This window comes from Polypterus senegalus, chromosome 12, assembly GCF_016835505.1.
Source record: "Polypterus senegalus isolate Bchr_013 chromosome 12, ASM1683550v1, whole genome shotgun sequence".
Taxonomy (NCBI): domain Eukaryota; kingdom Metazoa; phylum Chordata; class Cladistia; order Polypteriformes; family Polypteridae; genus Polypterus; species Polypterus senegalus.
In genome coordinates this window covers 63,082,800-63,095,854 of record NC_053165.1, presented here as the reverse complement: position 1 = coordinate 63,095,854, position 13,055 = coordinate 63,082,800, and the positions used below count along the sequence as shown (strand labels likewise).

The 13,055-nt window shown below is 39.7% G+C and overlaps 1 protein-coding gene across 4 annotated transcripts in view; it reads left to right on the top strand.

Annotated features, from left to right (window-relative positions):
* The first annotated feature begins 5,085 nt into the window (after positions 1-5,085).
* Positions 5,086-13,055, top strand: part of si:ch211-225b11.4 (thyroid adenoma-associated protein homolog) — a 53,179-nt gene continuing 45,209 nt past the window's right edge. The window contains exons 1-6 of one of the 4 annotated variants that reach the window (XM_039771857.1): positions 5,086-5,367; positions 7,115-7,295; positions 8,639-8,722; positions 8,848-8,875; positions 10,443-10,597; positions 12,700-12,822. In XM_039771857.1, coding sequence (XP_039627791.1) covers positions 5,246-5,367; positions 7,115-7,295; positions 8,639-8,722; positions 8,848-8,875; positions 10,443-10,597; positions 12,700-12,822 — 693 coding nt within the window. In that variant the 5' untranslated portion in view covers positions 5,086-5,245. Of the gene's footprint in view, positions 5,368-7,114; positions 7,296-8,638; positions 8,723-8,847; positions 8,876-10,442; positions 11,174-12,699; positions 12,823-13,055 lie in introns of those variants that run through there. The other 3 variants (XR_005635869.1, XM_039771855.1, XM_039771856.1) reach the window with 3 other exon arrangements.

Below are 13,055 nucleotides of genomic sequence, written 5' to 3'. Positions count from 1 at the left end.
TTCCTTTCTAATATATCCAGCTCTTATATGCACATCTGTCTGCCTTGGACTTGGACTTGCAGATGCTTTTATTCCTTTGACAGGGAAGAAAACAACCAAAGTACACAATGAAAAGTAATCTCAAAATCTGACTGCTCCAAGTATCCGATCGATGGCATCCGCAGTGAATCTTGTCAGATGTGATGCTCGTGTAAGATATTTCCTTTTTACAAATGTACACATTGCCTGGGATTTTCTTCAGACTATTAGGATATGGTCCTCCAGGGTAAACTCTGATTGTGTGTATTCAGTACCACGGCTTTTATTTCATAGAATGTAATACACCTCCTTTTTATCAAAGAATTATTGGATTTAGAAAATCTTGCGCTAAGCCTTTCAGATAAGGAGAAGGGGGTCTAAAACCTGATAACAATAAATATCTTTTCACCCCTTTCAACGAAGTTTAATAGCCAACGGATTCCTGATGTAATAGTCACTCAGGCTGTGTAGATGCTATCTAAAGACTTTGTGATTTATAAAGGAAAACCTCTTATCACTTGGGTATTGGTTCAAATGTTGGTAAAACCATTACAGGGGATTAATATCAACTAATCTCCTTTGGCTTCGCACTCCACAAAGGCATATTTCAGCTCCAAAGAAATGCAATCCTTCCGCTACCATAAGAAAAGTAAAGCAATAGCCCATTTCACTTTCTTTTATTTTATTTTTTGCTTTTGGTACTTATAAGGGCTTATAGAAAGTCAGTGTTTTATGCGCTCATTCTTTTGTGTGCAGAGATTTCCAGTTACAGTTTTAAAGTGAGACTTGAAGTGCAGTAGGCCAACTGCAGACATCAAAAGTGTTTATGCAGACAAAATGAGGAAGGCACCATCGACGCGAGACAAACCTCACACTTTATTAATGAAAATAGGGCAAATTCATGAGCATCATTTAAAAAACTAGTCATTAAAGTGATCCTTAGACTCTGTTGTTCCCCTCTTATGATCCTAAAATTAACTGGCCATTCCAGGTGACTTTCAGCTAGCTGCCTTCTGAAGGACTGACGCTTGGTGTGCACCTAAACGAGGATTAAACAGGTTGACTAAACAAATTGTTAGGTGTGAGGGATCACAACTCAAGCAGCCACCCAGCACTCCTCACGTGTGTACCTTTGTCTTATTGGCACCCAGGCCTGTGCAAAATAAAAAGAAATTCACCTCAACAGTGGAGCCAGAGGGCTACAGTGTAAACAGAGTGATTTACCAGAAGATGATCCTTAATAGATGGCGTCCATCTGATCTGAGCTCAATGCTGGCTCCTCATATCCCTGAATTTGGAGTAAGCAAGATCACTAAATGGCCGGCACCCTGACCCCATCACCCATCAAACACTTCCCAGTTTGGCACTTTGACTTGGGGAAAAAGATGTAAGGAGATACATAATAAGGCAATTTCACCAGGCTTGGCTGCATATCTTCCTACACCATAGGGTTCAAGTGGAGTCACATTATACACCAAGAAAGACTTATCAGGAAGTGGAGCTTACTGGCACCCCATTCAGGAATGACGGGCTGCATTCTGCCAGGATGACCTGCGTTAAATGGGTAGATGGAGGGTACTTAATAACAGGTTAGTAAGAAGAAATTTGGTATGAAATATGAGAAGTAATGCAGCCGAATCAATCCATCTGGTTTTCAGAAGCTGCTTGAGTTAAGAGGAGAAGAAACATTGGGCATGTGGCAGAAAGCAAACCTGCATGGTGTGCCAGTATTCATCTTAAGGCACACTTAAGTAAACCCAACTGATTATGTTTCACCAAACACTTAATATTTGTGCGATGAGAGACGTATCGGTGAAACATGAAAAATACCCTCACAAACAGAAAGAACAAACCATCTACACACAGCCACTGTACCATTGTTCCATATCATCTTTATCTTAAGTTAGTGTCTTCTTCAGGAGTGTCACAGTATGGGATGAGATGGCTGAAAAGGCCTACAGATGTAAGAGCATACTATTACAGGATCAAGAGCCACTTTGAAAAGAAATTAAACAGTCTGTGAAAAGGTTAGGGTCCTAGCACAACTAGATAGACAAAGACCCAATAATCCAATCATCCATTTTTGGAACCCACATTTTTATTGATGGCCTGCCTTGGCAGCACAGGGTGCACAAGGCACCCAGCAGATGATCTAAAACTGACTAGTATGTTGTCGAGACTGGATTGGTTGAGCCGTATAGCAAGTCAGATGATCATACTGAGCCCTTCATCCACTTGCCAACCCTCTTAATTCAAGACAGTGTTGTGGATGTCAGAGTCTATCCTGGTAGCACAGGCAGCAACACAGCAGTCCAGTGTGGAGAGGATGCAAGTCCACTGCATATACGCACATAGCCACACTGGCTCGATTTAAAATTAGTATATTTAAAACAATCAACTTAATCAGACATCTTCAATTAATTTTAATTTGTTGCAATCTTTAAACTTTCAACAATTTAAAGATGCTTCTAAAAATAATCTGGCCCTAACCTGTGACCCTGAAATGCAACTGGTCAGTTCAAAATGTGGATGAATGATCTTGTTTTGTATTTTATTATCTTGCTTTGTAAAACACCTTGTGTGAGAAGGTACTGTACTTCTACGCAAATTAAATAAACACTGTTTGTGTACTTTATTAATGCCAGCATTAAATACATAGATGTGTTTTAAATTAGATATTGTGAACTGCTGGTCATTAAGAATGTATTATATTGTTTGTTAATAATAATAACATAGTACTCTTAAACCAATCCAGAGCTACAGTCGGTCACAATACAAACTCACTCAGACAGGTTCACAGCTGTCTCCCTTGAAACTGCCAATTAACCTAACCATTTGCTTTTCTGGGGGAATGTCGAATACAAAAATCCCTATGACCAGAATAAAACCAGATGAAAAGGCGCAAACACGCTGATGTCCTTGGTTACACGGCTCACAAACAAATAAATATCTGTCCAGAATGAAACCTCCTCTCAGGAACCCCATGTAGGTGGTGTTCACTCTAAGGGGCTCCAATAAAATGTACAGGCAATCCTCCAGAGCTTCGCAAATTTACACTAACGTTAAGGCTAGGTTTGCAGGAGGGCCATCAGAAACAATGCCATGTACTATCCAGGTGGACTTTGTTGGATGGAGGATGGAGGGTTGATGAGATACCAGACTCGTCACAAGCAACTTCACCTCGTGGTTGAAATGACTCTGCTATTTTGGCCATAAAAGATGCCCAGTTCATTGAACATATCGCCTCTGAATTTACACAGAGTCTGCTCGCCCAACCCCTCATTATTAGTATAGACTCTTCTTCAATATATTTTAAGCTTCTTGGACTGGACTGGAGGAATCATTCTCCTCCCACTCCCGCTCTTTCACCTCAATGATTTTAATCTGTAAGAGACTATTGGTAATTTGTCCCGTTAGTTTTCGCATTTATTGCAGGGGTAGTATGATTTTCTTAATCTCCTTTTATATTAATGGGGTCCCTTATTTTCGTCGCTTCTTTACAATCCGTGGAAGCTATGCAGTTTCAAGTTATAGGTCCGGTGGTCTGTGTTTATGTAATCCTCATCAAATACTTGTCTTTAACAACGTTCTCTACTGTTGTTTTAGTATTGTACACAGTTTATGTACTGGGTAGGTCCAGATCTAATTATACAATTATAAAAAAGGCGAATACATCGTACCCGCTGTTCGACTGACAACCGTCTCCCCGACATTTTGGAATGCAGGGCAGGTGCTGCCATCTATCGGCAACAAAAAAATATATATTTTTTTTAATTCTCTATACTCTAGGGTGTTGTACCGTGTTAGCCATTATGAATGTAGAGAAAGGCCAAGCAAAATGACACATTTTATTGGCTAACTAAAAAAATTACAATATGCAAGCTTTCGAGGCAACTCAGGCCCCTTCTTCGGGCCTTAATAAGTTATTGCGTAATGAAATTTGCATAATTAGATCTGGGCCATCCTATACAAAGGGGGGTGGTGGTGAACGCGCGCAGAAAGTGGGAGAGTGAGCTGCTTGAGGCGATGCTGGCGGTTCGTATGCCCTGGCACGGGCACGAAGTAGTCTGGAGCGCGTGAAGCGATAGGAAACCAGAGGGGCAAATGAACGACATCAGCATTAACTGACTGCATCTGAAACACTCCTGGACAGGGGGGCATTCCATGCAGGGCCTCATCAGGCACACATTCACAATTATCAGTTCATTTGATGATAACCTCTTTGGGTGTGGGGGAGGAAACTCCACGCTGGACGTGCGCCACTCAGTTAACTCACGAGCGCAGGATTTAGGATTCATAACACAGTAGCACTAACCACTGAGCCACTGTGCTACACGTGTCTAAAATCCCAAGTAGTATGAGGCACAAACGTTTACAGACAGATCACACTCCAAAAACTCTGTTTTTTTTAAACCGTGTATCATCGAGACGCCTTAATTCAAATAAGGGTCGCAGCTGGCTGGAGCCAAACCCAGCAGCAAGGATACTAAGTGTGAACCAGTCTCAGACGAGACGTCAGCCCATTGCGGGGCACTTTCACACATACACACGCAATCAGTATCACGCATAACGGGTCAGTTAACCAAGCTTGTGCTTTTCTGGATGGTGAGGGAAATGGGAATGCGTGGAGATAAAACGTAGCACACACGGAGGGAGCGTACAGACAGCAGCAGTGTGGAACGTGAAGCAGAGGTTTAAAAACTTAGTTATTTCTTAGCCTTGATCTACGTGTTTTATTATATACTAATAAAAATAAGAAATCGACAGACGTTGACTACATTAAAATAAACTTAAAGAACAGCGCGTCAGCTTTCTTGCGAGTCTGTTTTTGCCTAGGGTGTACAGAAATTAACGAGCAAGGGTCAAAACATACCCTTCTTTGTATATTTCTATGAGCCAGAAATTAATATGATGCGACAGAATTTTCAAAAAGACCACGGATTGTGATAAATCATTCCCAAAGCAGCAGCGTAAACTGGAGCGCACCTCCAAAGCAGAGCACGCAAGTCATCCAAGCCAGCCGCTTCACTAGATGGCGCTGTGAATAAACTGGTTGCGCCTTTTCGCTTCATTTTCCACTCTGGATTTCATTAAGAGGCTTCCCTCCTCACGCGTGTCTACTTGTTTTCCCCAGAGTGAATCGTTAATGTTTCGAACAGCTGCAATGACACTTAAATATTAGGCTAGAATGTGTTTTGATTTGTAAAGTTACAGTCTCAAGTGAGCCATGTTGTTGGGAGTTCCTCCAGAGTGGCCGACTGTAGACGGCGTTTATGAGAAACTAGATGTGGACGAACCACTCAAGTCCAAACTTGTTCGCTTTATAGAGAAGCTAAAAGACTTTGCAAGGTAAACGGCTATAAATGAACCTGACAGCTTATGCACGTGGCGATTTGCCGTTTAAATAATGATTTGATATTTTAAACCGCACTTTTTTCGGTGATGATGATATGAGTATCGGCTCCAGGTGACTCGGAGTTGGCTTATGCAGACTACGAAAAGAACCTTTTTAGTGCGAGTGCTTCAGCAAGAAACACACAAGACGCTTATGTTTCTGCAGTCTGAACTTTGCCACATTTCGGTGGTGCTGACAGCATATCTAGTGTGTTTGCAACACCGCGGGGTTTCGAGTTCTTCACCATACCAGACAACATTTTAAAAGTATCGCAGCTTCGCGTGAGCTTCTCCCGATCAGGTATTCACTCCGCCGTGCTGCCCGGAGAGGCTCCTGCCTTCCAGCGTGATTTACAGTACGATGTGTGCCAGATATCAGACGGGGAGGCATTTCTTGCGTTGTTCTTCCGAGTTACCACTTATGTTAATTAATTTGTATTGCCCTTATATATGTGTGCTGTATTTGAGCACGGGAAGGGCGCTTATGACTAAAATATTGTAAGGTGCTCTGTAATTGTGTGGCATGTAAAAGGCGCTATATACAATAACACCTGTGTAACTGTAGACACAGTTCGTGTACCACACACACAGGCATGTAGTTTGATAACTGTTTAAAAAGAAAGTTGCATAATTTTTATTTTCAATTTTGTTGTACGTAACTACGGGCGACAAAGTGCTAGCGCTGATGTCTCGCAAAAAGGATTCCGGGGTTCACGCCCACGGTCCTCCAAGCGTTGGCTTGCATGTTCTCTCCCCTTATGTGCATGGTTTTCGTCTAACAGTCCAAAGACCTGCAGGTTAGGTGATATTGGTTCAAGTGTGCGTGTGTTCAGCCTTTAATGGACCGGCGCCCAGTCTATAGATTGTTCCTGCCTAGCTCCTTGCTGGAATAAAGTGCCAGTTCCACCAGAACCCTCCTCGGAATAAATTGGGATTGGAAAATAGATGGATATAATCATGTTTGTTTAATCATAAAGTGGACTGAGTAAGTGAAAGGGTGAAGCATCTGCATTGGTGACAGTGTCTGTAGTGAAATTAGCAGAGTTGTGTTCATTTGTAGTGTTCGTCATTCTCCAACCGGTTATATCCTAACACGGGGTAAAGGGGAGGGTCTTTCCTTCTTAATATTCATTATTATTAGTTCCTGGTTATTTCAACAAAGGGACCAAAGACGGGTATTAGGCTCAAAATAGGGACAATCTCTGGACGAAATACCAATGCATATAGCTCCTGTGTAGTTTTTACATCCTGTAGATATTTGAGATGTTTGTAAAGTTAAGTCCAAAAACCTATTAATCTCAATGTTTGGGCATGGAGTGCCATTGTTTTGAATTTGACTATTTATTTAGTTTTCAAGAAATACTTAGTCTGTTTACTTTGTATTTCCTTTTACTGCATTTTGTATTGTGTAACAGTTGTACAGTATTTGTAAAGCATTTTCAAAGTTGTTACACTATTACATTTAGTTCATGTTTCCCATTAAATTTAATCTTAATATAGCACTGAAAGTGCAGTACTGTATCAATAACTGTCTTAAACGGTGGGAACTGCTGTATTTTAAAGTACCAGTAGATGGCGGAGTGTTTTTAAAGACTGTGTATCGTCTTCTAGAGTAGGCTATCGTCTAAGTGTAGGTTCAAATGTAATTGTGACATAACAGTATTTTGTGGTCACTTGTAATTCTGCACTATTTCTATTTCAGGGCCTCTGTGAAACGTTGTAAGGAAAGGATTCTTGATGAAGCTTTGCGTCTTGTAAAGTCTGTCTCCACTGAGGAATGGCACACCTTAGATGACGGTCAGATGCTGTCAATGGCACATGTTATTGTCTCGATGCAGTTAGAAACAGTCGGTTATTCAGCTGCTTTTCAGAGACTGAATCAGGTGTGTGTATACAACGTTTCTTTCCTGTCTTCTAAAATTAAAGCGTGTGTGATTATACAGGGTAAGCCAAAATGAAGTACCACATTTGTCAAGGTCACTGTGCGAGGTAGAGGCAGCTGAGTAGATTTGGGGGGAATGGGGGTCCTTTGATAGGCGATCCATTGTAGTTTTCAGTCGGCAACATACCTTGGTCCGGTGTGTACCGTGCTTTCTCTGTCAAAGCGTTCTTCTAAACCAGGAATCCATCATCAATACGCAACGCGCCTTCCGAACGCACTTCATCATTCCTCCCAATGGTGACGTCCCAAATCGGTAAACGATTCTTCAGTGGGTGGCTACATTCAGACAGATGGATACAACATTGAACAGAAAATCTCCATACCGTCCTCGAACTGTACGAACGCCTGAAAACATCCAAGCTGTAAGGACATCAATTTTGCAGTCTCCTAGACGTTCAGCAAGCAAACCTGCTTCTGCCTCAGGCATTTGAGGAGGATTTTGCCTGAGGACATCAATTTTCATTTATACAAAATGATGGTAGTGCAGGAACTCGCTGAGAGAGTTGAGTGAACATTCTGCAAACCGTTCATCAAGATGCCATCGTCATGCGCAGCGATAAGGCATACTGATTTTCCGTTTGAATGGTTGCGTAAATATGCAAAACTCTCGCCATTGAGCTGAAACCAACCCTCGTGAACCTCATCCGAGATCCTGACACAGTGTGCATGTTACAGTTCGGTGTGCAGTTGCAGAATTTGGCATTCTAGACCCTAATTTTTGAGGAGGGGGATGCAACAGTCACCGTCACTTCAGAACGTGGCATTGAAATGCTAGACAACTTTTAGCGGCCCCGACTGGAAGTAATGGATGTGGTGGATGCCTGGTTCCAACCGGATGGAGCAAAAGCTCACATGGCGCGGAGATGTTTCCGGGGAAGCTGATCTCCCTGCACAGCGATTCTGGGTGGCCTTCACGTTCGCCTGATCTCGCTCCATGCGATTTCTTCATGTGGGGCTCTCAAGTCGAAGGTATACACACACCGACCTTAAAACCTTCACGTTATCATGGATGCCGAACGGCTCATGCGGGCATTCAGACATTGTTTCGAAGAGTGTATCGCTAATGAGAGCCACCACCTTGAAGCTATCGTTTTTCAAACACAGTGGAAAAAAATCGATTCTGTATACCCTCTCTTCTGTTGTAATAACATTTTGGCTCATCCTTTGTGTGTGTATGAAAGACTTGGAGACTTGGAAATGTTACATTGTATATATGCATAACTTGTAACACAGAACCAAATTAATTAACTTCTGTATGTTTTATACTGTTTCCCAAAAACCCAGTTACTTATGAAAATTTCAGAGGACAGACCAGTTGTGACAGCGGACATAAAAAGAAGACTATGCACAGTTCTCCAAACTAACAAAGTGAGACAGACAAGTACATATATCATTTAACAGTATCTTGGGTTGTTTTAAAAGCTATGACTGTATTTTTGGCCATTGTAAGATTAACAGAACTAAGGCTATTTGTTTTTTTTTTTTCCCCCCAGATTATGCTGATCAAAGACCTCCAGACAGGTATGGAAAAATTATTTGTGAACAAGTGTTCAGTTTTTAAGCACCTTTAGAAAGATTTTTTTTTTTCTAATTTATACTTGACACAAATACATACATATAATATATGGAAAGAAACTGAAGGTTTAGGGTTAAATGTTTAGAAGCAGTGGTCCACTTGGTGGATTAATTAAGTCTAAATTGACCAGATATAACAATGTGAGCAAATATGCTTTGTTGTAGGCCAGGGTCTCATTCAGGGTTGATTTCTGCCTTGCATGTGTTGCAGAGGTAGGCTCCAGCTTCCTATGATCCTAAACTAGATTCAGAGAATGTATGAATAGATGCCACCAATGGCTTTCAGTACAAGGTGCATGACTAGAGGTTATCTGTAGCTACAGGTTGTACTGCTAAAGGGTGGCATATATGATATTGGAAACAAATAATACTTGCATAAAACACTACAATATAAACACAAGAAACAAAGCATTGAATTATAACAGGAGTCAATAAACCAGAATGAAATACAAGATACCACAAGAAAACCCTGAACAAATAACATAATTTTTGGTGCGAGCACATCTTCCTGGGCATCTGGACAGACAGGCAGGTGAACTGAAAGAAGGGCCAGAATGTCAGGTTAAGTTAAATGCCTTCCTGAACAAATTAGTTTTTAGTTTTTTAAAAGAATGAATCAAGTCCACTGATGATTTTTAATTTAGGGAGGTCATTCCACAGTCAGAATGCTCCGTCACCCGTAGTTTACAAACAAACAAAAAAAAATATAAAAAAACAGGTTCGTTTGCAGCGCAATGCGATGGCCACAAATTATGGAACTTAGTTGGAAAACAGGCGCATAGTGACAGAGTAGGTTACTGATGTAGTTTTGATGTAGTTTGTAGTGCAAGGCCATTTGAAGTTTTATAAGTTAGTATTAGAATTTTATATTCAGTTCTGTAAAATACTGTGAAAAATCTAATTAATATTGGAATTGCTAGTGTTACATTGCTGTTTCTCTATACAGGGGGTCCTCGGGTTACGATACAGTTTCATTCCTACAACAGTTATGTAACCCGAATTTTGGTGTAAGTCGAAACACACTCTAGCCTAGTCACTTACCTATCTTAACACATTTGCAAAATCATAATCTAGAACATAAAAACACAAAATCTAAGCCTGACATAAATATACTGTACTGGTACACTGTACTGTAATAACAGAAAAAATGAGTGTTAAAAAAAAATCCTTACCTTTATTCCTTCTTATGTCTCAATTTTTTTAAGTTTTTATGGGAGTGAGCATTGTAAACTTGAAACGTATGTCGAAACGTGTAACCCGAGGACCCCCTGTAATACTTATCTCTGTATGCCATGGATGTTCCTCAACCAAGAGTACGCTGTAACATTTATCATAATGCCTTGGGTGAATGAGTACACTGTGTGTGCACCTTGCTTTCTATTGAATGCTCACCTTAGAGTGTATGTGCCATAGTACTGTATGTGATGTTTAATTTTGTACAGTATGTGTGATCTTTAAATTCTGTTAATGTTAATAGCACGTTTTAATTGTTTTTTCTTTTGCATTTTACAAGCATGCATGTATCTGGAAGAGAGCTGTTTTGGTCGCGAGGTATGCAGGGAAAACCTTCCGCTACTGCTATCTAGCATATCAAACACATTGTTATGGGTGCTGGAGGAGGAGCAGGTGGTCACGCAGGATGAAGAGTGGTGCTGCTTCTCTGTTAAGGTACTTGCCTCATTTAGGATAAGAAAATGAAACACAGTGATTTTTGTTTGTTTGACAGTGTCCACACATTTAAAGGTTTATATTGTTCTTCCTTCTGTCTGTTGAATTGGATTGGGGGTAATAATTGCCATCTGCGCTATGCAGGTTTCAATAGTCAAAGCTTCTCTTGGTAAAGTTTAATGTACACATTTCTTTTTTAACAATTGCTAGCTACTGTCTAAGCAGCAGTGGAAAAATTATTTCTGTACATGTTGTTCAACAATACCTTTTATGTAGTAGGCCAGTGAATTCTGAAATGCATAACTGTCTTGTTATTAAATACTCTGGAAGGTACAAGGGCTTCACTATCACCCCATTGGTTTCACCCTTTTGATTTCTTCCATCATCAAGGTCCACACTGAAAGGAAGACCTAGTAATCGGCAGATGGTCTCTTTAGGTTACTGCTAAAAAGTGATAGTTCAAAAGTGCAAAAATCTGTTCAGTTTGGAAAGTAATTCTTCAATGAGTGGGTCTTCACTTGGGAAGCACACTGAATCTTCAGTCTGCGTGTCACCCTTAAATTCAGCAAAATGGATGTGAGTTTTATATTTTGGGAATTCAATTTTACACCCTTACTGCTGGTCCAGAAATTGCAGCATGTTTATTTTTCTGGAGTTATTTGGTTACCCCTCATCTTCAATATATGAGCATCTAAATACAGAATTTTTCAGAAATGCCCATCCATACATCAATAACTACTGAGTGAATGTAAAATTCTCTGTTAAATTTATTATACCAGCACTTCAGCTAAAGTGAGGTAGAAGATAAATGTTAGTGCCACCTGCACTAATTAAAGTGTTAAATAATGACGATAAAAATAAACTATACAAATTGCCTATTAAATACAGATACTTTCTAGGAGACGTGATGGGATAAGTATGCCCCAGCAATCCTCCTTTTAATGAATACTAACACATGATAATATATTACACATGCTTATCTGAAAGTGTTCATTTGCAACAAATTATTTTATTTAATGTTAATGCAATAAAATTCCACACTCTCAAAATGTTGAAAAATGACTATAAATTACTATATCCCATTTTTAATGAAAAGAATCTGCCTATCGGTGCGTAAAAGCACCATCAGGACACATTGTATTACATGTGCTTTACATTGATGACATCTGCCTTCCAGGGATCCTCAGTGCTGCAAGAGTAAATATTGCCATTTCTGAGAAACCGTTATGATCTTACAGTTAATTGTATGATAAGTTTTTTTCAAGTGCTGACTATGACCTATTAAGATAATTCTGAAATAAAATAAACCACTTTGTCAAATTGTAAAGTACATTCAGACTAGAACTCCATCATAGTCTTTCTTTTTCATCTTTCTGGGAATTTGTCAGTGCTGTAAAAATTGCTTCCTCAGGTTTAAGTTGACTCGCTTTGTGATGTGAGTTAACCACTGAAAAGCACTATGGGTACATAAAGGAGTGAGTCAGACTTGAGCCCCTGGTCTTAATTTATTTTTAGTGAGTCAAACGTTGGTCACTGATAGCCCAGGCAGAGAGGACCTGTCAAAAGTTCTTGAACATATGGTAAATCCTTTTTTTTTTAAGTTTGATAGTTGTATTTTGTAAAGATTGTGCACACATTCTTTTTTTTTTGGTTTTCTGCTTGGTACTATGTAGTTGGGAACTCTGTGTTGTTACATTGTGGCTCATAGTGAAGCCATGTTTGCAGATGTACTGACTACTAAGAGGAATGAGAAAATGAAAGAAGGAGCAAATAACCTTCCCTGTCTGTTCTTTCCCAAAATTCCATTTGAGTAAGAAATGCACAGTTGAGATTGTGTATGATGAGATTATAATAGTGAAATGGAGCTCAAGTAGATTTTTATGTGATGATGTAAATTTTTGTGCATGACTAAAAACAAAGTGGTTCTGTTTTAACCAAAGTGATATTAGAATATGTTTTTTTCCTAACAGAAATAAGGCAGAATATGTTCTTTTTATCACAGAATCCTTAAACTGTAAAGGAAATTTGTTTACTAAATTTACTTCTTTATTAGATACTCTGCATAGTTTCCACTGAGCTAACATTCTTAGTATCTCTTACAGATATGCCTGCAGGTATTTCAACTGCTTTCAGAGGAGGTGAGCAGGCAAGTCTGGATAGAGAAGAGTAATAGTACCACAATACACAGCATTGTCACATGCCTGGTCGAAGTCCTTTTAGGGAAGGTATTTTTCCTTTTGGTTTTTAGCCTGTTTGCAGAGTTCTGCTGTTCGTAACTCTATGCAAATTTGTGTTGTATAAATGATTGTGACTGTGTGTGTGTGTGTATAAAATCTAAAATGCAGTGTCTTACATCTTTTGTGATTAGGATGGCTCCAGATACCGAGATCTGTTGACTATAAAAACTTTTTAATGTTAATAACTATTTCAATAGCCTTTTCCCACAGTCTCTGATTCT